Raw genomic sequence first — 25,541 nt, 5'->3', positions numbered from 1 at the left:
CACTTACATTGTTATACTGCATTTCCAAATCACTGGCTGTAATGTTGATTTAACCTTCAGCTAACATATTTAAATATTTTCTATGTCTTTTGTAGATTGTATTCCACCCTGAGTTTCTGAATTCTACGAATCCTCTATTTGGACTTGACTATGAGGAATTCGTACGTGGTTGTCACTTGGGAGTGTTTCCCAGCTACTATGAACCCTGGGGTTATACACCTGCAGAATGCACTGTCATGGGTATTCCATCTATTACTACCAATCTATCAGGTATGTGTAATTTCATAGGCTTATCGGCCAAATATATTTTTTTACTGCTAATATTTTTTAACTATACTATATTATTAGTTATGCTCTCAATTTCTTATACGTCATAATTATTGGGTAACTTGTTACTGCTCTTTTCTTTAACTGACCTTTGAGTAAAGTTATACATTCGAAGATCTCTTCTGCAGACTCTGTTGGTTCCGGGGAAAATATCCGTTACAAGAGGTGTCCGCTGAAATAAGTTTATAAAAAATAATTGGACATTTTAGAGGCAAAGAACATCCACCTTAAACATAAGGTTTAAAAAGCAGTGACTGGAGAAATGCCTTATAACTTACAGCAAATGTAGTTCCAGTTTGTGCATTACCTGGCAAGTCCCAAGACAATAATCACTGGCGGCGTTGCCACAGTGAGATTGAAACACTTGGTCACGTCTTGGGTTCCTGTCCATTTATTGACACACTACAGAATTCACAACATCATCGTATAAGATCTATGATTGCTGAAGCCATAAGAGAAAATCATTATACAGTCTACGAGGAGGTACATGGATTGTCTCAGGCTGGGTCAAGCTGCCGGATTGACATGATGGCTATACCACTCGAGTAAAGGGTTCATAATAGACCCCACAGTTAGAACCGAGGCTTCATCCACTCAACCACATAATGTACACAAGGAGAAATGTGATGTGTATGAACCTACAATTCCATATTACGCTGAGAAATATCATCAGTTTTAGGATTGATGATAGGAGCAAGAGGCACCATTACTCACACATTTCACAACTTTTGTAAGAAATTTAATTTGGATAACCAATTCATTAAGGACATTGGGTTAGCATCGCTGAAAGGCTCCTTAACAGTAGTAAGAAATCATATATACTCTCAGCTGTATCTTTGTCCTATAAGGAATTCCTCATAGATTTACAAATTATTGACTGATACGATTTATTAAAAGTAATAAGTAGGCCATATTATGGTATACCAATCATTTATAGACATATTTTATACGACCCTTGTAGTTGTCAATCAACTTTTTATGTAAGCTTTGTCTTTTTGGCAGCCTCCAGTTGGGCAGAAATAAAGGCGTTTCTCTCTCTTCCTTGATTATTCTAAATCTTTTTTGTTTAAATATTTCAATGGGAGATAAAATTCTCAACTTTCAGATTATTTGCAATTACTCGCGCCCTTTTTCTCGTAACATTGGCCTACTCAAAGTTAGTTTCTTCACTCGAGCGCACTGCAACGTTCACTTCTGCAAAAACTGACTCCCACTTTCTTTTCACTCTTTGATTCCTATTTTCCTCCCACTCCTTTAAAATTTCATTTCTGTTCTTCACAATAGTGTTTATTTGAGTTTTCTCACAATTTATTTTTTCACCAAACTTTCATACTGAAAGTCCCTTGTCACTTTCTGTAATCACATTTCTTCTTGTCTCGAGATCTAAGCGTTCGTCCCTTGTTACTCTCGTTTACTGGACGACTGAAATTCTACGGTATTTCTGTCTCCCTAATATGCACATATAGTATAAACAAAGCATGGAAAACATCTAAGACTGAAGAAAGTGGAAGAAAATATGTGGAGGCAAGGAATTTGACCAAGGAAGTAGTGGAGGAATTAAAAAGGAAGAGCTGGGCCTTATTCACACAGAAATTGAGAGATGATATGCAGGGCGGCAAGAAATTACTGTATGGTATTTTAAGAAACAAAACGAGAAATCAAGTGAACACCAGATGTGTGAAGGATGAAGGCGGCATAATATTAACAAAGCCAGAAGAAATAAGAAATAGATGGAGAGAGTATGTTCAGAAGTTGCTGAACATGAGAACTAATGACAGTCATTCAATGGATGACCAGGAAGGATAATTAGTTGATGAAGAAATGGATAAAGAAATTACAATGAATGAAATTGAAATGGCAGTAAGAAAGATGAAGAATGGAAAAACTGCTGGAATAGATGAAATTTCAGTGAAGATGATAAAGGCAGCTGTAGCTGTAGGCGTGCAGTGGACATATTGAGTTCTCTGGATTGTCTGGGAGAATGAGGAGGTCCCCGGAGATTGGCAAAAAGGAATAATCATCCCAATTTTCAAGAAAGGTGATAAGAAGTTATTGAAGAACTGCAGGGGAATTACTCTGATATCCCATGTTGCTAAGATAATGGAGAGGATACTGGAAAATAGGGTAAGGTTGAGGGTTGAAAATCAGATACAGGAAAATCGGTTCAGTTTCAGTAGTGGAAGGTCAACAATAGAGCCCATTTTCATTATGATACAACTAATGGAAAAGCAATGGGAGTAAGGGAATGATATGGTGATGACAGTCATTGATGTAGAAAAGGCATATGGCAGTGTCCCCAGGACTAAAGTTTGGGACAGTCTGGTGCAAAAAGGAATTGGACAGGGATTAATAAAAATGATCATGGCAGTGTACAAGGAATGTTGTAGTTGCATGCAAACACAAGTTGGCAGGGCAAGTTGGTTCAAAATTACTAGTGTGCTGAGACAGGGAAGTGTCCTATCACCAATCCTGTTTACAATAGTAATGGATGACATCATGAGAAAAGCAAAAGCAACATATGGAGGAAGAGAAATGAACATCATGTTATTTCCAGATGATATTGTGATTTGGGGAGAAGAGGACATGAAGGTTCAAGAACAGTTGGATGTAGTGAATGAGAAGGTCGAAGTATGTGGATTGAAAATAAGTGTAGAAAAGAGTAAAACTCTTGTTATGACTAGAGGGAAAAAAAAAAGGGAAAGGTCAGATTAGACTTGCAGACGAGCCCCTGGAAGTAGTGGAGACGTTCAAATACCTGGGGAGTGAATTAATGGAGAATGCTCGACTGGATCCTGAGATTAGTAAGAGGATTCAAGTTGGAAGCTGTTTCTATCATAATGTAAGAAACATGTTATGGGACAAAAATGTGCCAATGGAAGCAAAGGAAACTATGTACAAGATGTATTGTATACCCATAACAAGTTATTGAGCAGAAACTTGGACATTGACAAAGAAGGATGAGAGTTGAATACAGGCAGCGAGTAGAAGAGACAAAATAAGAAATGAGAAAATCCGGGAAGAAATTGGAGTGGAAAAAATTAATGATAGAATACAATAATTGTATTGATTAGGTGGTCAAATTGATAAATTAAAGTATTGTTGTTGCCATTAATGCTTTCACAGCCCGTACTTAGAGACATGATAGTGTATAAGCTTTTGGGCTTATGCCATGTCAAGAAAATAAAGTGAAATTCTTAACGTTTCGCAAAAAACTGTGCTCTGCGTCCTCAGAAGAAATCTCAACTGTCCACAAGAAAGGCTTCTTAAACAATGACGCTTTGAATTTCGGAACGTTATAATAGAAGTGGAAATGGTACGTTCATTCGCCACCGCTTAGTCTGATTGTGATGGTTCAGTCGGCTTCCGCTTCGAACGCTAGCGTTGCGCCACGTCCTGGGGGCCATCTGGTGGCGAATGAATGTACCATTTCCACTTCTATTATAATGTTCCAAAATTCAAAGTGTCATTGTTTAAGAAGCCTTTCTCGTGGAGAGTCGGGATTTCTTCTGAGGACGCAGAGCACAGTTTTCTGTGAAACGTTAAGAATTTCACCTTATTTTCTTGACACGGCATAAGCCCAAAAGCCTATACACTATCATGTCTAAAGTATTGTTATTATTTGAATCAAAAAGGCTCTGTGCCGACACAGAGTTTTACCCTCTCCCTACCTCGATGCTGTTGTTTGTTGTTGATGATGATGATTATGATGATGTTGATGTTGTTGATGATGTTTGTTCATGTCTCTCCTGTCTGTTCCTGCTCCTTACACTGACCTGTCATTTTATGTCTGTGTATATGCTCATATTCCCAGTCTAGAACTTTTTTTTCCTGCAGTGTGATAACTGTAGAAAGGAGAATTATAGACAGAACTTGACTGATACCTAGCCCTCTTGGTGGCCATGATCATTAAGATGTCAAGTCTTTATGATCTGACACAGTGGTTAGCTGAAAAATAATTCCAACATCAGAACGTTAGCAGGCAGATATCTCTAGATAGCATGCCAAAAGCCTCAGTTTAATTCCAGACCTCTCCACAATACTCACATGGAGTGAGGGCGTATGACATGCCCTTCAGATGGGAACATTAAGCCTCAAGAGGACACTTTGATGTTGTTTCAACAGCCTTAGACCCTGCACTTTCCTTGTTATCATCATAACATCGTCACGCACTATACAAAACGTAACATGCAATCATCTCACTGGACACAGTCATTGTCTTCATCATCATCATCATCATCATCATCATCATCATTTCCCAACTCCAGTTTCCCGGGTGTGGTGTACAAACGCTTACCTTCTCCTTCTGTCTTCATACATCAAATCAAATCGAAATCTCTTTATTTGCAAATGAGGTGTCTACCTCGGTGGCAAATGGTACACTAAAATACATTATTGTCAAGCACTAAATATTAAATTGACAAGAGAAGAAAATTTTCCTATAATACAATATTATACAATTTATGCTAACAATTTTTTCTATTAAACACACAGCTCATCCTTAATAAATTTATATTGTTTACAAAATTCTACTTATAATATCTCCTGTATTACTTACAAATATAGTCAACTGATGTACAGTATGTGGAATTACTTCAAATGATACTATACAACTGGTATAAGATTAAAATTTACATTGCATTTATTTACTGTTTTTTTACCCATTCTGGAACCTAAGTAGCATAACGACATGCTTCGTCTTAACCAGAGCCCCTTTTGCCACCACTTTTCAGAGTTCCTGAAGGGCCTTCACAGCTACCATTTGGTCCCACGGCCCTCAAAGTCCCCACTGTACTTCACACCTACAGGCAGTCCCCTACTTTGGCTGTCCAAACTCCGTAGACCAGGAGATGGAATTAATTTATTCACACTCATTTTTTTATTTACAATAACCTGCACTGGTCGAATGCCCTCTAACATTTCATTTATTTTCTATGTTGCTGTTTATTCTCTTTTTGAATATCTATACAGATTTTGGAAAAGGATCAAACGCTACCCCTGGTAAACTGTTCCACTCCTTCACACCCTTCCCAATGAATGAAAATTTACCCCAATCGCTTCTGCTAAAATTCCTTCTAATTTTATATTTGTGGTACATCTTCTGTTCCCGTACATCTTCCCATTTGTATCCTCTCTCCTCCACATCTGATCTTACAGTCTCTATCCAGTGTTTTCTTGGTCTTCCCTGTGGTCTTCTTCCTGTTGGATTAAAATCACAATATTCCCTGTTCATTCTCATTATGTGCCCATACCACTGAAGTGTGCATTTCTTCTTTAGGACACTGGTAATAGAAAACACGATACCAGCTACTTTCCTATTCGCTTCATTTCTGATTTTGTCTTTTCTGGTAGTTTGGTTCATGATTCTAATGAATCTCATATCAGTTGCTTGGATTCTACTGAAGTCTTTGTTTAGTAGCATACATGTCTCTAAACCGTAATGTGAGGATTAGTGTGAAGTAAGTATGGTACATGATTGTTTTCGCTTTTTGTGGTATTTTGCAGTCCCAGAGAAGATTTCTGACTTGACTGTAGAAGTTTGATGCTTTCTGTGTCATGCTGAGTATTTCCTGCCTTACAGTGTTGTAACCCATATAATCACATAATGTTCTTTGCCTAACTCCTTGACCAAAGATAGTGTCCCATTTCTCTGCAGGATCAGGTATGAAGTGGACTAATCTTCATAGTCAGTTTTTCCGACTGGATGCCCTTCCTTATTATTATTTATAAGTTTCATTTCCGTATTGATTGGATGCACGTATACAGACAAGAAATATGTTCCGCGTATCAATAATTTATTTATTATAAAGAGATTCCCATCAGTACCGGTTTCAGCCTTCCATGCCCATCATCAGCTGGTATATTACAATATTGTAGCCATTAGACATATGTCACAAAGATGTTATTATGATTAGAGCATCCAGATGTCTAATGGGGTTAAAAATAAATTATATTGTAAGGTTTTGTCTCTGTGGGATTAAAATAGTATCTATGATCAATGTGGCAGTAAAGGCTACAGTAAACTAAAACTTATTGCGTGTTCATTAAACATATTGAGCACATTAAACATATTAAAATACATAAAACATAGTATAAAACACTTGATCAGTTTAAACACACTAAAATATAAGGTACTTATATGTTAAAACACTTGTTAAAATTTGAGAGTTTGTGTTGTGTGGAGTTCCTTCTTCAAGCTTCCTTATAGTTCTTGCATTTCTATGTCTATGTTAATTTAGTTGCATAAAGTAGTCTTCGAGAATATTCTATTTGGCTAATATATGTCATGGTAATTTGTGGTAAAAACCCTTGTTGTAAAATTTTTTTTCAAGTACTGTTGTGATTCAACCGTTGATATACTTCAGTAAGTTTTATGGTAGACTTCAAAGTCTTGAGTTTTAAAAATTTGATTAAAGGAGTTATTGGTAGCGACCTCTCTCTCGTCTGTATTCGTATTGTGAATATTGCTGTTATCCTGTAAAGATAAGCTAGTATAAGTACAGTGTGCATATGAAGGAATGCTTGAGGTTGTGTGTGGAGGTGAAATGGGTACTTACTGCTGTTGTTGTGGAGGTCGTGCAGCGTTGTGTTTGAGAGCTTGCTGTGTACTACTGCGAGTGCGTCTGGGACTTACGTTAGCTATGGAGAGGGGTGTGGGTGGAGGGGTAGGAGTGGTCCTTGTAGGGGTAGGGGCGGGGTTAGGCTTGTGATTCGTCGTTCTGTTTGTTTACTATTTTGAGATATTTTGGTAACTTAAAGGGTCCACCTTTTCAATACAAATAAATGTTATAATGTTTATTTAAAACATATTTTTACTTGGAACTAGTTTTGACGCTGTTTAGCGTTATCTTCAGCCAAAATGTGAGAAATAGGCATAGGCGTATACATGTAGACGTGTACATTACACAAAATGTTATCAGCATTATGGTTAAATAAGAGTAAATGAGACATAAAATAGTGAATTACAAAGTCAGAAATTGTCAGTCATCAAAATGGTCATGAAGGGTGAATCAGAACTGTACAAACATGAATTAGGACTCACAAACAATCCCCCCCCCAAAAAACACAACACAACAAAACCACATGGAAGTTCGAGATGAACTTGGCATTGAAGATTCAAATTTTTTCAGACACACTTCCGTTAAATGTTGCCTTACACATAAGTTAGGATTCAACAAACACATTCGTCTCAAAAATGCACATAACATTTTTAAAAAAATTTTTAGGATTGAGATGAACTTGGTAGTTAAGGATTCAAATTTGTAGTCACTTTTTCACTAAGTGTCAATTCAAAACAGGCACCGAAGGGTGAAATAAAATGGTACAAGCACGAGTTAGGACTCGATAAATGCAATCTTTTGAAATACATGTAACACATTTGAACATTGCGGTGAAAGTGCGTGGCGTGAGAAAGTATTATGCATAATGTGAAAGACAGATTTGTTATTCGGAATATTAATATTTTTGAAAACACTAAACACTAACTTCTAAATACATATAACGCATTCAAATTTTTTGCGTAAGTTCGAGATGAACTTGGCAGTTAAAGATTCAAAATTTTTTGTAGTCACTTTTTCATTAAAGGTCACATAGGACGAGCGTAGTATATACATGAGTTAGGGTTCAGCATACCCAAACATTTTAAAGAAGCACATAACAATTCAAAACATAACATAACATTTAACTTGGCAGTTAAAGATTCACATTTTCATTTTCATTTGACAAGAATACAAACTTCGATTAATGTAAAACGTTCCTCCGAGAGTTTTGAAGTTGACTGTGCTATTATCTGTGGTCTATTCTTGCAACGTAACGTGTAAGGTGGAGACAGTTCGCAGTTCAATGTGGGACCTGAGGCGGTAAAGCCGTGGCGCAAGATGAAGAGGAACTGAGCGTGGTGGACAGCTTAGGTCAGGGGAACAGCTATTGTTGGGGTAGGAGGGGGGAGGGAAGAGGGGAAGGAGGGGGAGCGGTAGGGGAGGTGTGAGGAGTGGAGGGAGGGGGAATTAGGGAGGGTAATGCGGTGAAAATGCATGGCATAAGAAAGTATTATGCATAATGTGAAAGACAGATCTGTTATTCGGAATATTAATATTTTTGAAAAATGCAATGAGAAAGTTGAACAGGATCTTTGGTTTCTGGGAGGTATCGTTTAAGTTTAGGTTCGGATTGAAATATTGATATTGACAAGAATACAAACTTCGATTTATGTAAAACGTTCCTCTGAGAGTTTTGAAGTTGACTGTGCTATTATCTGTGGTCTATTGTTGCAACGTAACGTGTAAGGTGGAGACAGTTCGCAGTTCAATCTTTAAATCGAATATTGATATATTGATACTGAGGTGACCGAGCTCGATAGCTGCAGTCGCTTAAGTGCGGCCAGTATCCAGTATTCGGGAGATAGTAGGTTCGAACCCCACTGTCGGCAGCCCTGAAAATGGTTTTCCGTGGTTTCCCATTTTCACACCAGGCAAATGCTGGGGCTGTACCTTAATTAAGGCCATGGCTGCTTCCTTCCGACTCCTAGCCCTTCCCTGTCCCATCGTCGCCATATGACCTATCTGTGTCGGTGCGACATAAAGCAAAAAAAAAAAAAGATATTGAGGTAAAACTCTGTGCCAACACATAATCTACTCATGTCGAATAGCAACCAAGGGGTCTCCTCAAGGCAAAGGACTTGTATCCAAATGTGTGAATATTAGAACACACACATTACTGACACCATAGAATGCACACTGAACAGACACAAGAGAACATAGTTATATCAGTGCCATGCCGGGCTGCCATGTGTAGGACATAAGCAACACCTATGTGTTAACCTTACAACCATTAGATTTACAATAATGGCAATAGTATCAGACAACTCATGAAAATCAGGAATGAACTGAAGAATTATTTCCTTTGTGTTCAGAGAGCTGCATGTAGCTCATACGAGATGTGCTGCTTAATAAAGATTACATTGGTCAATGAATTTTTGCCGAAAGAAGTAAATGCACTTCGAGGTAGAGATTGATGTGCTGATTTCAGACCTGGTTTCACTTTTCTGCTATCATACATTTTTTCTGTTTATTCATAATTTCTGCGGCTATATTGCGCCCTCCGCCCCTTCCGCGGCATTGCCCCGTAGATTAGCATTGGGGGCACTCTACACCCAGGGTCTTGACGGGTTCTTTTATTGTTGTGGGGCTATTTCATAGGGTCACAGGACTTTGTATGTGCCTCAGCTAGCTAATATGTTCCGGCGAATAAAAATCGCATCAACGGGGGAAAATTGGATTCGGAATCCTATCTTGTGACTTATTATCAAATTTCTGTATTAAGGTTTTTAAGCCAATCGCTGTTATGGTTGCATCACCTATTTTCATAATTTATGACATGCTTGTAACAATCGAGACCTTGTCTTGAATTAAAATTGATTATACCAAATATGATCTTGAAATTTGAATTAATTTCATAAGTAAGGCCATGTATATCTATTTTATAATGAAAAGATGGAGATATTCTGGATCGGATTATATTTGTTAATTTAAATGATCCTACTAGTTAAGACGAAACCAAAGTATAACCCAGATTTTAAATATTACTGAAAAACAAATTGGTAATGACATAAAACGGCTGTCGTAATTTAATTAATTTATACCCGATTCAACATAATGCAGTGATTTCAAATTGATCACTCCTCATTTTAAAAAGCAATTTGAAATTCCGAACCTAAATCTATATTTATTCATTAACGTGCCTAAACCTGGAAAATTACCATTATGACCGTACGCTTTCTTTTATTCCACAAGTTTTAGGTACTCTTATTCCTTCAGTTTTGATTTGATGTCTGATTTTCAATAGGAGAATCTCGTTCGTGTCAAATTCAGCTGATAATAATGTCTTTTTATATGTGATGCCTAACCTAATTGAAATAAATAGTCATCACCACATTAACTAACTCATACGTCCTGATGAGGTTCGCCTTAACGCGACAATAATTACACGTCCATCCTCGCGCATACCTTCGAGGACCATATTACTTTAATGCTACTGCATAAAATAAATAATCAAAGATAATATACATAAGGACAAGAATATATACACTCAAATGTTAATAAAACCACATACGACATCTCTACTACATCTACTAAACTACCATGTCCATGAAGTAAACATCTAACTTATTAATATCATGTCATATATCCTCGAAGCTGTACGCGTGGTAAGCCATATGCACGCCCCAAACACGTCGCCGTCATACCGACTAAAAACCCTAATGATTGACACAAATTTTGAATATGACATCCGAAACGTAACGATAATCGATAGGACAGTTGTGGCCGACATCTCATCACAATTAATAATTATCTGCCTTACCATCTTAGCCTACACTTACATATCAACATTACGATCCCACCATTCAATCATGTAAGAGTATTATAACCTTAACATCATCTTATACTTGGGCATTACAATTTCAGCATTAGCTTATATACGAGTGTTACACCTCCTTTTGCTTTATCTAACTTCATACTGGCATAACGCAATTAAATAATACGTTCTATGTAGCGACATCAAGATAAATCTTCATTGTCACCTCCCATCTTATTAAATAATCCACACAGCACAGCACTTTTCATTATTTCAATCACTAAATTTTATGTAAGCTAACCCACACATCAGTGGCATATCACGATATCATCCCCATGTTTTATTATTCATCATCACAATAACTATTACCATCACAAGCACTTAATACACTTGAATTATTCATCAACACAATGACCACCATCATCGCAGGTACTTAATATATTTGACACACCATCATCATTATTATTATTATTATCTCACGTTGATTCACACTAGTGTCATTACTCACAACATTACTACATTTGTATCACTTACCTGCATTATCAAGGTTAGCTTCGCGATAAATATGCTGATTCTATATTAATGTATGTTACATATGTATACGTAGGCTCGTGTCTTCCAGTAATTACGGCACTACAACATAATATAAGCAATGTCGAAGTCATCCACTAACATAACCATTCATTCACTCGCATGGTATCGTAGCATTTCGAATGCCGAGTCGCCAAACGCGTATGTGAATTCCTATGTACCAAATAACATAATGTCATGCCACTCGATGTGTAATTACTATTATGTTTTGGCGAACTACTTCAGGACATGTACTACATATACATTACTACCTGCATTAAAGAAACTAGTAACTAAAATAAAATACAGATGTATGTTGCATCAAATAGAGTGCTCACAATAAAAAGACATCATTATAATGGAAAGCAGTTACTGACTTGAATGGCCAGGGTTATGGGAATCACTAGCCTAGGTTATCCATTCCGGTAACCACTCCATCATCTCAGCTGGACCTGCTCGTACATGATTTAGCACTCCATATTCTCCTGTGAATTAGTGCTTCTTGAATACATTTCTGACAACATCATTTTAGACTCATGTAGATCACACCTGAAAAAGGTTAATATTAGTTCATTGACAACACACAGAGCCACTAGTAAATCAATTACGCATACACCTCTGATTATATGAAGTTATTTACGATACAGACAATCTCTATTATATATCTTGCTGCTCCTTCTATAATGGCTTGGCCTTTATACAATCATAAGCATATCACTGTTATTTTAGGCTATTTGCATTCGCTTAACTGCATATACATATCCCCTAATAACTTCCTTTTGCATACAATTTCTAATTTTTACATATCATTTCCATACTACCATCACATTGACATTAACAATGAACAAGAAAACTTTTAACGTTTTACACAAGTCATAGAATAACAAAATTAGATACTAGATGTGGAAATCTATCTTAGGTGTTTACTTACATCTACTGACACCTAGATGTCGCTACCGTTCTTATTAACAAATATCGATATTTTATACTCCATAACATTATCCTATGTGTTCAATCTTTGGTTTTGTCTTGTTTTCATACATTCTACATTTTACATTTGATTTAATTCTAACAATATTTACACATATATACAAGTTTTCTCCGCTTAGAGATGAAAGTAAAGTCCTTTCTTCACAATCACTTCATTGCGTATTCGACATTTATAAACCAGTCCTCGCCTAAACTGCTCCGACGCCATGTTTCCGGACCTCGTGCTAGTTGGTTTTGTTCGCGCTGTAGCATGTTGCATATGAAAACGGCACAATATGGCACTCGTTTCTTTCCTATCTTCTGTTGGCGCACAACTTCCCATCATAGATGAGATATCTCATCCTTTTCATTCAAATGGAATCCTCTCCTCCAGTCACAGTTTGTGTATTTCATGCAATACATTCGTCTGATTTTTTTTTTTTTTTTTTTTTTTTTTTTTTTTTTCTTATTGAAAGCAACTGTACTCAATACTCTCCTGCTGACTTGCTAGGCCTAACGCATAAGAGGATTTTCTTTCAGGGTTTACTCCCTTAGCCTTTGAGGATGCCTTCCTCGTCCTACAAGGCAGTAGGTTCCATCTGTACACCGCAGAAGGATGGGTTGCCTCTTCCGCCATCTCCGCCGTACCGAAATCCATCTTCTCCGCCGTAGATGCCGTTGAGGTCTTCACCCTTAACCCAGGGCAAGGGCCCTCCATATTTATGACCCCTAGAGAGAGGGTGTCCCAGTATTTTAAAACCCCCAGGAATTGGGCTATCTGTTGGTCCGCGGGTTGTATTGGTTATTTCAACCAGCCCTACATACTGTAGGGGCCCCCTATCCACCACCTGGGGACGCGCTCTGTAGGGGTCAGGTTCCCCTGGTTACTTATTGGAAGTTAACCCCACCCACAAGGAGTAAGGTTGTTTGCAGGAAAGAACATGGAGATATCAAAGCCTTCACATTTGCAGATGATGTTGCGATCTGGAGTGACTCAGAAGAGGAATTGGGAGAGAGAATACAAAGCTGGAATGAGGAGTTTAAGAAATATGGTTTAAACATCAGCAAGACCAAGACTGTGGTGATGAAAGTGTATGGGGAAGGAGCAGAACCAATAGTCATGTTAAGTGAAGCTCAACTGGACAGCGTTCCAGTTTTCAAATACTTGGATAGCGTTATATCAAATGACAACCTAGCAAAACATGAGGTGAACAATCGAATCAATAAGGCAACACAATTTTACCACCAGGTAAGACACCTGCTGTGGGATGAGCAAATACCCATGAAAACAAAAATGACATTGTACAAGTCCTATTATACACCAATTCTTACATACAGTCTCGAAACCACAACACTGACCAATAGAGATAATTCCAAACTTCAGGCAGCTGAAATGAAATTCCTATGCACTATGATCCAGAAAACCAGGAAAGACAAGATTAGGAATGAGAAAATTAGAGAAGTAGGAATAGATGATTCTCTCCTCAATAAGATTCAGATATCAAGACTGAAGTGGTTTGGTCACATGAAGAGGATGCCAGTAAACAGAACTGCAAGGAAGGAATTTGACAGAAAGGTAGAAGGAAGACGACCTGTGGGAAGGCCACGAAGGAAATGGATAGATTTAGTTAAGAGCGATGTACTGCTGAGAGGTCATGATTGGGACAAGTTGGTGGAGGAAGAATGGTACAAGGACAGGATGAGATGGAGGAGGCTCATATACCACACCCGGGAAACTGGAGATGGTTTAGGATGATGATGATGGTGATGACATTCGTCTGACTAGTAAAAGTGAATCTTGTGTGATAGTGATATAAAAATTTTGTGGTGCTGTGTAATTTACATCAATAATAAGGTGAATGGCTCTGTATCTTATACTGATGCATGTACATTAGTTTTTTTCTATATCTCTTGGTTAATTTGAACATACTGTATGCCTACAGATTCTAAACAATGTAATTTATTTGGATAAAATCTGTGGAAGTAGGTACTGGTACTAAATGGGTTTATTCTGTTGCAAATTAAATCACTTAACATGCCCTAAAAATGTCTAAATCATCCCAACATCTGCTACTTACGGAGTTCCTTCACTCCTAAATCACAGCGGCATACAATCACTCCACAGCTTCAGAAATTGTACCAGTTGTACTTTGGTAATCATTTTGGTGATCATGATAAAGGGTGGGTGTCACATATTTAAACCTAGTTTGATGGGCTTAGGGGACGGGATACAAAAATAAGAAAATGTCAACGCCACTGCCATCCCAGTGATGTGGCAGGAACCATAAAACCATGTTTTTTCTAAATATTAAGGATTTCTCAGCAAAAAATGAACATTAAATTATATACCCAAATATGAAATCAGCAAGGAGTCTGGTTGCACGTAAGAACAGTTTGCCAGTTCTGAAACCTCCAGATAACAAAATTGAAATTTTCCAGGAAGTGTAATGTGATTTCAATGTTAGCAGTGAAATTAGAATGTGCTTCATATCCTGAATACAGCCCTGAGATGTGTAGTTCCGAATGACAGCAGTTTACCCAACGTCAGCTGAACGATCTCGTCAGAGATCTTTCACTTCCAAAACATAAATCAGAACTTCTAGCTTCTTGGCTTAAGGAGAAATGTCTTGTTGAAGATGTCAGGGTCTTCCATTACAGAAAATGAACAAAGCTTTATTAGCGGGCGATTTGGCCGTGCGGTTAGGAGTGCGCAGCTGTGAGCTCGCATCCGGGATATAGTAGTTCGGACCCCATTGTTGGCAGCCCTGAAGATGGTTTTCCGTGGTTTCCCATTTTCACACCAGGCAAATGCTGGGGCTATACCTTAATGAAGGCCACTGCTGCTTCCTTCCCATTCCTAGGCCTTTCCTGTCCCATCGTCGCCATAAGACCTATCTGTGTCGGTGCGACATGTATGTATGTATGTTTAGTCATCAGCCCGAAGGCTGGTTGGATCCTCAACAGTTCCGCCATGAGCTGTCATAGATGGCCTAGGCATCACTGAAGAGGCGTACTAGGGAAATGAGGAGTGAGGTAGTTTCCCGTTGCTTTCCTCACTGAGCTAGAAGTTGCTATTACATATCAGTCTGCCAAGCCCACTGAAATGCATGCACCACCTGACCCTATGAGCAATATTTTCACACCATTCATAGCAGGGACTGGCTGCATAAGGAATGGCATTACTAGCATTGCTCATACCTCAGTCACTTTCATTTTGTCAAAGCGAAGGATAAGACAGAGACAGATCAATGAAAGTAACAAATTGCTCTAGCCCATACCAGAAGACTTAGTGCACTGTAAACACTAGGTCCCGCCAGCAAATGCGACATAAAGAAAAAAAAAGAAAAAAGATAGCTTTAGAAAAATTGTTTTTTGTTTGATGGTCCAGTGGTCTTCTGCAACAATATGCCTGGTCTCTTTGATGAACTAAAACAATATATTGCAGCAGACTGGAGGCTATTTATTGACTCTTCCCAGTGAAGTTTGAAGGTTGTTCTTCTGCATAATGGCAATGTAAAGCCTTCTGTACCTTCCCTGTTCTGTTCGTTTAAAAGAAAATTATGAAAAAATGAATGTAGTCCTGGAATCAATTCAATACAATCTCCACCAGTGGCATATCTGTCGACGTTGGAAGTCATTGCCATGTTGATGGGTATGCAAGGTGATTTTACAAAATTCTTGCTGCTTCTTTTGTCTATGGGACAGTCAAAATAAAACTGAAATATTACTGTGCATCAAACAATAGTGGAAATCTGGGGGCTTATACAGTCCAGGAGAAGAAAATGTCCAGCACATCCCTCTAATTGACCCAAGATAGGAGGTATTGCTTCCACCTCTCCATATAAAGCTTGGCTTAGGAAAAACATTTGTAAAGACATTTGGAAAAAGAAATTCAGAAGGATCCCTGTATCTGAGTAAAACGTTTAACTATTGCAGGATTTGAAGAAAATTTGGATGAAACAAATGAAAGCATGGAAAAGGTTCGAGTGGCTGTGTATGAATTTCTTAGGGAAGACTTAATTCTCCTAACTGCAGCCAAGGAGTTCAGGAATTACTGGACATGTATAAAGAAATGGGTTGCCATATGTCACTTTAATTTTCCTACATTTGCATTTAGATTTTTTCCCAGTCAAAGTGATGTCAGTGATGGGTGAAAGGTTTCACCATGATATTAATTCGATGGAGAAACGCTACCAGGGTGGCTTCTAAAATGAATCCATGGTGTGAGATTACTGTTCGATGCTATGTCGCAGAACTCAGAAAAAGAGCATTAAAACAATTCTAGCCTTCATTCTGTTCACTAGTCTATATTCCTGTTTTCAGTAATCATTATTGTAAGTCTTTATCCTTGAACTTGTGCACTATGAGTATGTATCTTTTTGTCGTATGGCTGTCTATTTACTTTGATGCTCCTATTCCTTTTGTTACCATTGCTCTACTTTGTTCATAAAAATTGTTTTTTAAATGAAATCTGAATGTAGTAGTCCAAGGTTTACATCTTAGTTGAATGGATTTTCATTGTTTCAGGGTTTGGCTGTTTTATGCAGGAGCACATTGCAGATCCTATGAGTTATGGTATTTACATTGTGGATAGACGATATATATCACTTGAAGGCTCTGTACAGCAGCTAGCTCAATATATGTTTGACTTTTCTCGTCTTAATCGACGCCAGCGTATTATCCAGAGAAATCGTACTGAACGACTAAGTGATCTTCTGGATTGGAGAAATTTGGGCATCGTAAGTTGTAGAAACTTTGAAACATGATGCATATGTGAATTACACTTGAAAAAGTAACAACTTAATTAAAATAGAATTACATGTTTCATTCTTAAAAGGACATCTACAGATTCTATCAAATCACACTCAAGTTTAATACTGTTACCATATGTTTTCTTTTTTCAGGTACTTTATCAATTTATTACTCAAAATTAGTTTTGGTAGACTGAAGAACCTAACAGTTCTTCTTCTTCTGCTTCTTTTATGACCACATAGGATCACTTTAGTCAGTCTATCGTTCAGGTCTCTTTGAAGGGATTGTTCAGGCTTTGCGGTCCTCCCAGTACTTCTTCAGACGCTCCGATCTTCGTGCCCTTTTCTCAGTTGAAAATATGCGTGTTGTTGGTTTGTTTCATGTAAGGGTAAAGCGGAGGTTTGTGTTCTTGAGTTTTGTATTCAGTTTTATCTTATTTGTGGTGTCTTCTGTTGTAAGGCCTATTTCCTGCAGATCGTCTCTTTCTTCTCTGATCCATTTATATCCTGTTGTAGTATTTTTTGAGACGAGATTGTGTTGTACTAGTTGTTTCAGAGGTCTCGAATCCTGTATCCTCATGATACGTCCAAAAAATCCCAGTCTCCTCTTGTGCATAGCAGTCAATACTGATCTGCATTTAGGGTTGTCGCCCAGGTGGCAGATTCCCTATCTGTTGTTTTCCTAGACTTTCCTTAAATGATTTCAAAGAAATTGGAAATTTATTGAACATCTCCTTTGGTAAGTTATTCCAATCCCTAACTCCCCTTCCTATAAATGAATATTTGCCCCAATTTGTCCTCTTGAATTCCAACTTTATCTTCATATTGTGATCTTTCCTACTTTTAAAAATGCCACTCAAACTTATTCGTCTACTAATGTCATTCCACGCTTCTCTCCGTTGACATCTCGGAACATACCACTTATGACATAGATGTTGATGTGGTATTACATACCACTTAGTCGAGCAGCTCGTCTTCTTTCTCCCAATTCTCCCACCCCAAACTTTGCAACATTTTTGTAATGCTACTCTTTTGTCGGAAATCACTCAGAACAAATCGAGCTGCTTTCTTTGGATTTTCTCCAGTTCTTGAATCAGGTAATCCTGGTGAGGGTCCCATACACTGGAACCATACTCTAGTTGGGGTCTTACCAGAGACATATATGCCCTCTCCTTTACATCCTTACTACAACCCCTAAACATCCTCATAACCATGTGCAGAGATCTGTACCCTTTATTTACAGTCCTATTTATGTGATTACCCCAATGAAGATCTTTCCTTATATTAAGACCTAGATACTTACAATGATTCAATTTCCTAGTAAGTTCCTTCAATTTCTCCTTACTTCTACAGCCATGTCTAACTGTATTTCTTTCCAGTCTGCACATCCTTCTTGGTCTCTTTATTTCTCTGTTATAATAAGATGGGTCTTTACCATTCCTTACCACCTTTAAATGTACAAATCTGTTTTCACATTCCTCAACAATTGCTTTAAACCCATCCCAGAGTCTGTTTACATTTTTATTTACCATTTTCCACCGATCATAGTTACTTTTTTAAAACTGCCTTATGCCTGTCACTAATGCCATCTATTACTTCGGTTTCTCTATAGAGCTCATCTGGTTTTACCAGCAGCACATCCAGGATCTTTTTCCCTCTAGTTGGTTCCATCACTTTCTGAATCAGCTGTCCTTCCCGTATTAGCTTATTTGCCATTTGTTGGTCATGCTTCCTCTCGTTCGCATTTCCTTCCCAATTGACATTTGATAAATTCAGATCCCCCGCTACAATCACATTCCTTTCCATGCCATTTCCCACATAGCTGACTATCTTATCAAATAATTCTGAATCCGTGTCAGCGCTATCCTTTCCCGGTCTGTACACTCCAGAGACATCAAGTTGCCTATTATCTTTAGAAATGAGCCTTACACCTAGAATTTCATGTTTCTCATCTTTAACTTTTTTGTAGCTTACAAATTCTTCTTTCACCAGAATGAATACTTCCCCTCCCACCATACCTATCCTATCTCTACGATACACTTTCCAGTTCCGTGAGAAAATGTCTGCATCCATTATATCATTTCTCAGCCATGATTCCACAATATCTGGTAAATATATATCTATTAAATTACTTAATTCTATTCCTTTCGTTACAATACTTCTACAGTTCAACACTAACATTTTTATGTCATTCCTACTTGACTTCCAGATCTCTGTACCCTTATCACCACTCCCTAGACAACCCCGTTTCCCTGAATGTACCTCCCTATTACCCTTCCAAACAAATTTCCTAACGTATATGTACCACTGCGGTTTAAGTGAAGGCCATCTGAGTGCAGATCCCTATCTCCTACCCACCCATTAGGATCTAGAAATTTCACTCCCAGTTTCACATATACCCACTCCATAGTCTCATTTAAATCCCCAATCACCCTCCAGTCAGTATCCCTCCTACACAGAATTCCACTGATAACAATCTCCGCTTCCGTAAACTTTGCCCGTGCTGCATTTACCAGATCTCACACATCCCCAACTATGTTGGTACTTACATCAGCTTGCATTATGTTGTTGGTACCAACATGAAACACTATCCCCTTCTCCTTCCCCTCCTCCCTATCTTCTACTTTCCTCAACATCTGCCTCAAACTAATTGCTGGATAATACTCTGCCCTGGTTCCCTTTCCTCCACACACTTTCCCCACATGTCTAACGATGGAATCCCCCATGACCAGAGCTTCAACCCTAACCACCTCATTCGATCCCCTCCCCTCCTATCAGGAAAGATTCCTGCAGAAGCTACTTCCTCCTCCCTTTTCTCCTTCCCATGACCCTGTTCCACCTGTCTTTTCCTATCCTCTACTTTACAGTTCCCTTTCCTACCTTTTCCCTTCCTCCTACTTCCACACATCTCAGCAACAGTTGCCTGTTCCTCATCTTCCCTCTGTTGTTCTACCTGGAGTGGATCGTACCAATTTCTCACAGACACCTCTTCTAAATTCTGATCCTGAATAGAGCCCTTAGCCTGCAATCTCCTTCTCGTTAGAACATTAGACCACCTGTTTTCTATAACTCCCCCTTTCCTTCCTCTCCCTCTTGTACACCTACTGTAACCTGTACATTGTTTGAGGGAGTCCTTCTTTCCTGTCTTCTGTGAGAATCCTAATTATCTCCCTCAAACTCTCCAACTCCTCCCTCAAACCCATCAATGCCTCACCACACCCACAGTCCCTACACTTGCACTCTTTAGCCATTCTTTACGGGGAAAAATCAAAATAAAAGGAAAAATAAAATGACGTAGTGCAAAAAAATAAATGAACGGAGGGTTATATTGTTTGGGATAGTAATCAAAGAGCACACGACAATAGGGTAATTAATATAAGACTACACTACAATACTACGTAGTCAAACTCTATTTTTATCCTACAACACCCTAACAGGATAAAGACTGCTGTTAATTACTGAATACCGAAAGGAATACACAAGAATTACACAAATCTAAATTGCAGTTAAGCCTATCCTAATTATAACAACAGAATTTTAGTAAGAGAGTTTCTACGGATACCTCTACTATGTCTCGAATATTATTACAATATTTTTAAGTCCACCTGTTCAGTACAATACAATATAAACCACTACTTCATATGGTTAAAATTTTATACATAATACATGCAGTAGTGGTTTATATTGTATTGTATTGAGCAGGTGGACTTAAAAATATTGTAATAATATCCGAGACATACGTCATCTTCAATATGGAACCAAAATGAGAATAGTTACTTGTACCTCTACTATACCGGTACTACACAAATATTTTACAATAATAAAATAAGCACGCTAAAGTCTAGTAAGATATTACTCGTATACTACTGTACAGTATACTACAGTAAGTTTAAACTACGTTCAGACGTATCCTAATTACAATACCACCGGGCGAGTTGGCCATGCGCATAGAGGCGCGCGGCTGTGAGCTTGCATCCGGGAGATAGTAGGTTCGAATCCCACTATCGGCAGCCCTGAAAATGGTTTCCGTGGTTTCCCATTTTCACACCAGGCAAATGCTGAGGCTGTACCTTAATTAAGGCCATGGCCGCTTCCTTCCCACTCCTAGGCCTTTCCTATCCCATCGTTGCCATAAGACCTATCTGTGTCGGTGCACGTAAAGCCCATAGCAAAAAAAATTACAATACCGGTACCATATGTCACTACTAAGCACAAACAGAAATGAAAATTGCAAGCTTGAAATTTGCAAGAACTACTGTATTCAAAGATTACAAACAAAGCTAAATGCTTAGACAGGCTATTAATAGTACTATGCTCTAATAGATTCACACGAAAGATACACACGTATATAACAGGCAAGATAGGTACTTTTTAAATATACTGTATCTGCACTACAATTCTCAGCTGAAATATGGTTATATGAATTTTTACCGCTGATGGATTACTATTATTTTCCTTACTACGCGGGACAGAGAATAAAAGTGTCCTTAAATGCTGAAAAATAAGATGTTGTCTACAATAATTTCTGTCAAAACTACGCCAGGGACTTGAGCTGCAAAATTATTGGGATATAGGAATTTGATTATTAACTTTTACTCGATGAATAAACGAAGGTGGAAAGTACAAAGTATGCAGGGAACTAAGACTACAAATTATCGGAATATAGTAATCAGCTGATTTTCTATTTAGCGAGCTCGATAGCTGCAGTCGCTTAAGTGCGGGCAGTATCCAGTATTCGGGAGATAGTAGGTTCGAACCCCACTGTCGGCAGCCCTGAAAATGGTGTTCCGTGGTTTCCCATTTTCACACCAGGCAAATGCCGGGGCTGTACCTTAATTAAGGCTCCTTCCAACTCCTAGCCCTTTCCCGTCCCATCGTCGCCATAAGACCTATCTGTGTCGGTGCGACGTAAGGCAACTAGCGATTTTCTATTTATTTGCACAACTACCATGTGCATGCAGCAACAATCGTCAACAATTCTAATAGAATCCAATCCAAAAACTGTTAAGTACCGTAATTATCCAGCGAAATTACCATGTATTCTCTTTAACTTCTTTTTAAATCAAAGTTTACAGGTGAATCATGTTACTTAATTTAATAAATTATTACTTTTGTGATAGTTTGAACAGATATCTATACGAAATATCAGAAAAGTTGCGGCGAAAGTTACAGTGAGTTACAACTCATGATAATCTGCCTTTGTAAGTATTATACCAACGAACCTACAGATATTTAAAAATATTGTTTTAAAAATTAATATTATTACCTAAAGTATTTCCTAAACCTAAAATTCGAACAAGGTACACCTAGCTAGCCTACTTAACCTAGAAACTGTAATTTACTGAACACCAGATGAATTACTTGTTATAAAATTGAAGTAAATATCACTACTCCCAATTTCCACCAACAAGCACTAAACACCAATATATAAAAAGCACTAAATGGAAAAAAAAAAAAAAAAAAACACACACACACACACACACACATTATTTAAACAATTTCAATAAGTTTTAACTACTTTATCACTACAATAATGCAAGAGCTCTCTCAACAGCCAACCATTCACAAGCGCATCCAACAATGCTATCCAAACACTCTTCTTGAATTATGGCCATATTTTCTAAAAGATGACTGACAGTTCTTTTGTTTGCTCTCTTTTCATTGGGAGTACCTAAAGGCATAGCAGTCTGTTTAATTTTTCACACATCCTTCATACACGAACAGCACTCCACTTAACAGTTAACCATATATGACACTTAGGCTATATAACACACAATAAAACAACTGGTATGCTACTCTGAAACTAGAAGAAATTTCAGACTGATTTCAATCACAAAACCCGACTGTCAATATTAACACACGATTCGTCAACCGGACTTGAGGCCGTCAGCAGGTCTTGCAAATACGTCGTCAAGGATGGAAGCCGCATGCATGCGGATCGTATAACCAGTTATAGTTGCTAGTCTTGTGTTTCAACATGGTACTACTGTTTCTTGTCTATGCTCCAGCTGTGAAGGCTTCTGTTGAAAATTTTGAATTTATATGACATGTTGTTCCTGTTAAGCATGCATTCTTATTTTAATGATCGTTTTTATCCTGGAATTTTATACTACCATTATCTTTTGCTTGCAGTACTATCGACAGGCGCGAACAAAAGCACTCCTCAAAGTGTACCCAGAAATGGCTGGACTTGATGATGAAGACAGTATTGGCAAATTCAGTTATCCTCGACCCATCTCAGAGCCCCCATCACCTTCTAGCTCACGCCCAACAACACCAGCAGCTTCAGTCCATGGAAGCGATGATGAGGATGAAGTTGATGATGAGAAGGAGGTATTTTTACTTTTTTTTTTTCTTTTTTTTTAAATGTCAGTGTAGTATTGCAATATTATCCATGCAGTCTGTTATATGTAACTCGATACTTAAGACATTTTGGAAGTGGGCTCAGCTTTCATTCACTAAGCAGCTTGTGATTTAAGGACGCCTTGTTGAGAGGGTGAGGAGCAGATGGTTTCCATAAATATTGTTTAGAAATATGAATGTTCAGAAGATATGAGGAAATGTATGATACAAAATTAACATTTTCTGGAATAAAGTTATTTCAGTTGGGAAGAAACTTAGGAATGAATATCAGATAGGCAATATGAAACTAGATCATGTGAACTATTTCATTTGCTTAGAATGTGTATTCTTCCAAGACAGTAGTTTAGTGGTATTAACCAAATTAAGTAGCAACGCTAATTCAGTGCATTTACGCAGAGAAATCCTTTCATTACTATGTTTCCAAGAATGACCAGATTGTATTGGCTTTCATACTTACTTGTGAGAATGCATAAGCAGGGTGCAACTACAGTAGAAGACCACTATAGCGAGAATTCATAACGGCGACAAATTTACTCGCTATAGCGAACTGTCGTTATATTCGTTATATCCTTATATCCGATAAGCATCCGATTTCTGATAACCATACACATTAAAATCGGTATGAAACGGCAATCATTTTGTTCAAAACTTGCGTTTTCGCAGATTATATCCACACTTTGGCTTACTTGTTTTTTTTTCAAAATCCGATACTACTTGAAAGTGTGTGTTTAATTTCATCCAAGACAACCCTGAATGCATACCACCCCCACTTTTAATCAGGTTTAAAAGGTACTTCATAAAATCATATGAATGCCTTTCTTATACAGTACGCATTTTAGACTACATTTGTCTTCACGCCAACGCTGAACACTGGCTTCAGTTATGCCGTATTTATTTGCGGCTGCATAATTTTTCTTTATTTGCGCGAGTTTAATAACCATGAAGTTAAAATTGGCATCATATTATCAAAGAGAACCCATTGAAAATTTCCCCTTCAATATCTATTTCACGTGTCTATTGCAATACGGCAATCCATCAGGAAAATATTCTTGCTTACTATAAAACCGTTACTTTTACTCAGCGTCAGCTACAACTGGCCACTACACGCACGTCTCACTTGCCGGGTTCGGCCAACTTCAGCGGCTAGCAATGTATAGGCCATTGCGGGCGTTGAAGGTCAACGAACGAGTTTACTGCTCCATGGTATGGCTATTCTACCCTTGCGTTTTTCGAGCACATGCCCCGCAATTGAATCTTCCAACTTCTCTAAAGTGTCCTTTTTGCGGCCCACTGAATGCATTTTTTTTACAGTACCGCCAACTCGAAATTCAGAAATGCCAACCCTTGCTTCATCACAAAATATTCTAACATCCTTTAATGCATACAATCACCTTGGTTCACAGTTAAACCTTTCAAATGCCACGGAAAAAAACGTATTTCCGAAATGTATCCAAGAAGGTGCCTTTATTGAAATAATGCTCTTGGATAACACCATACACTGTCAAATGTAACCTCACACCCGGGAATAATAAAACATGATTCAAAGACAAAGAGTAATCTACTGTATACGCATGATGCAATTTAAGTACAGTATAAAGCTCTTGCACAGGTGAGCCAACGAGACTGTCCAAATTGGAAACACATGACGCCAACAAAACAAACTTTTAAAACGTAGACATACATTTAACACAAATATCAAGAATAATAAATAACTTCGAACAGTTCCTGAAAAGTTTGCAAATGCTTAATGGTTCAGTAGGGGTTTTTTTTTGTCACACATTAGGCTTATTGCCTTTAAAGAAAGAATGTATGAGAGGTTGTTTCATTTTTTTAAATTTATTAACTACCTACGAACTGCTCCATATGGGCCGTAGACTTAATTGTAGCATCATCAGCATCACTTGCACTTTTCACAGAATCCAACATGGCTAGAGCAGCAGGTGCATCATTTTTTGACGGAATAGTTGCCGCCTGTGCCGTAACTTCGTCGTGTTCAACATCAGCTGTAGCTGCATCTCTCTCTGGCGTTGCGTGTTCACACCTGATCATCATGGCGAGATCCCGCTCTTCTGAAGTAGTCTCCGCATGGTCTATGGCGATGTATTCGGCGAAAGTTATACCGACATTTGACTTTTGCCATAACTCCTCCCATTTATCTTCATTGTCTTCTTCTTCTCCTCCTCTTTCTACTTCATTTAATGAACCACAACC

The 25,541-nt window shown here is 38.1% G+C and overlaps 1 protein-coding gene across 1 annotated transcript in view; it reads left to right on the top strand.

Annotated features, from left to right (window-relative positions):
* Glys (glycogen [starch] synthase) overlaps positions 1-25,541 on the top strand; it is a 146,292-nt gene that overhangs the window by 107,442 nt on the left and 13,309 nt on the right. The window contains exons 10-12 of the mRNA XM_067135130.2: positions 96-270; positions 16,744-16,955; positions 23,100-23,300. Coding sequence (XP_066991231.1) covers positions 96-270; positions 16,744-16,955; positions 23,100-23,300 — 588 coding nt within the window. The remainder of the gene's footprint in view (positions 1-95; positions 271-16,743; positions 16,956-23,099; positions 23,301-25,541) is intronic.

The sequence above is a fragment of the Anabrus simplex genome, chromosome 1, assembly GCF_040414725.1.
Source record: "Anabrus simplex isolate iqAnaSimp1 chromosome 1, ASM4041472v1, whole genome shotgun sequence".
Classification (NCBI taxonomy): Eukaryota; Metazoa; Arthropoda; class Insecta; order Orthoptera; family Tettigoniidae; genus Anabrus; species Anabrus simplex.
The sequence above is the reverse complement of the archived record's forward strand: the minus strand, read 5'-3'. Positions and strand labels throughout refer to the sequence as shown.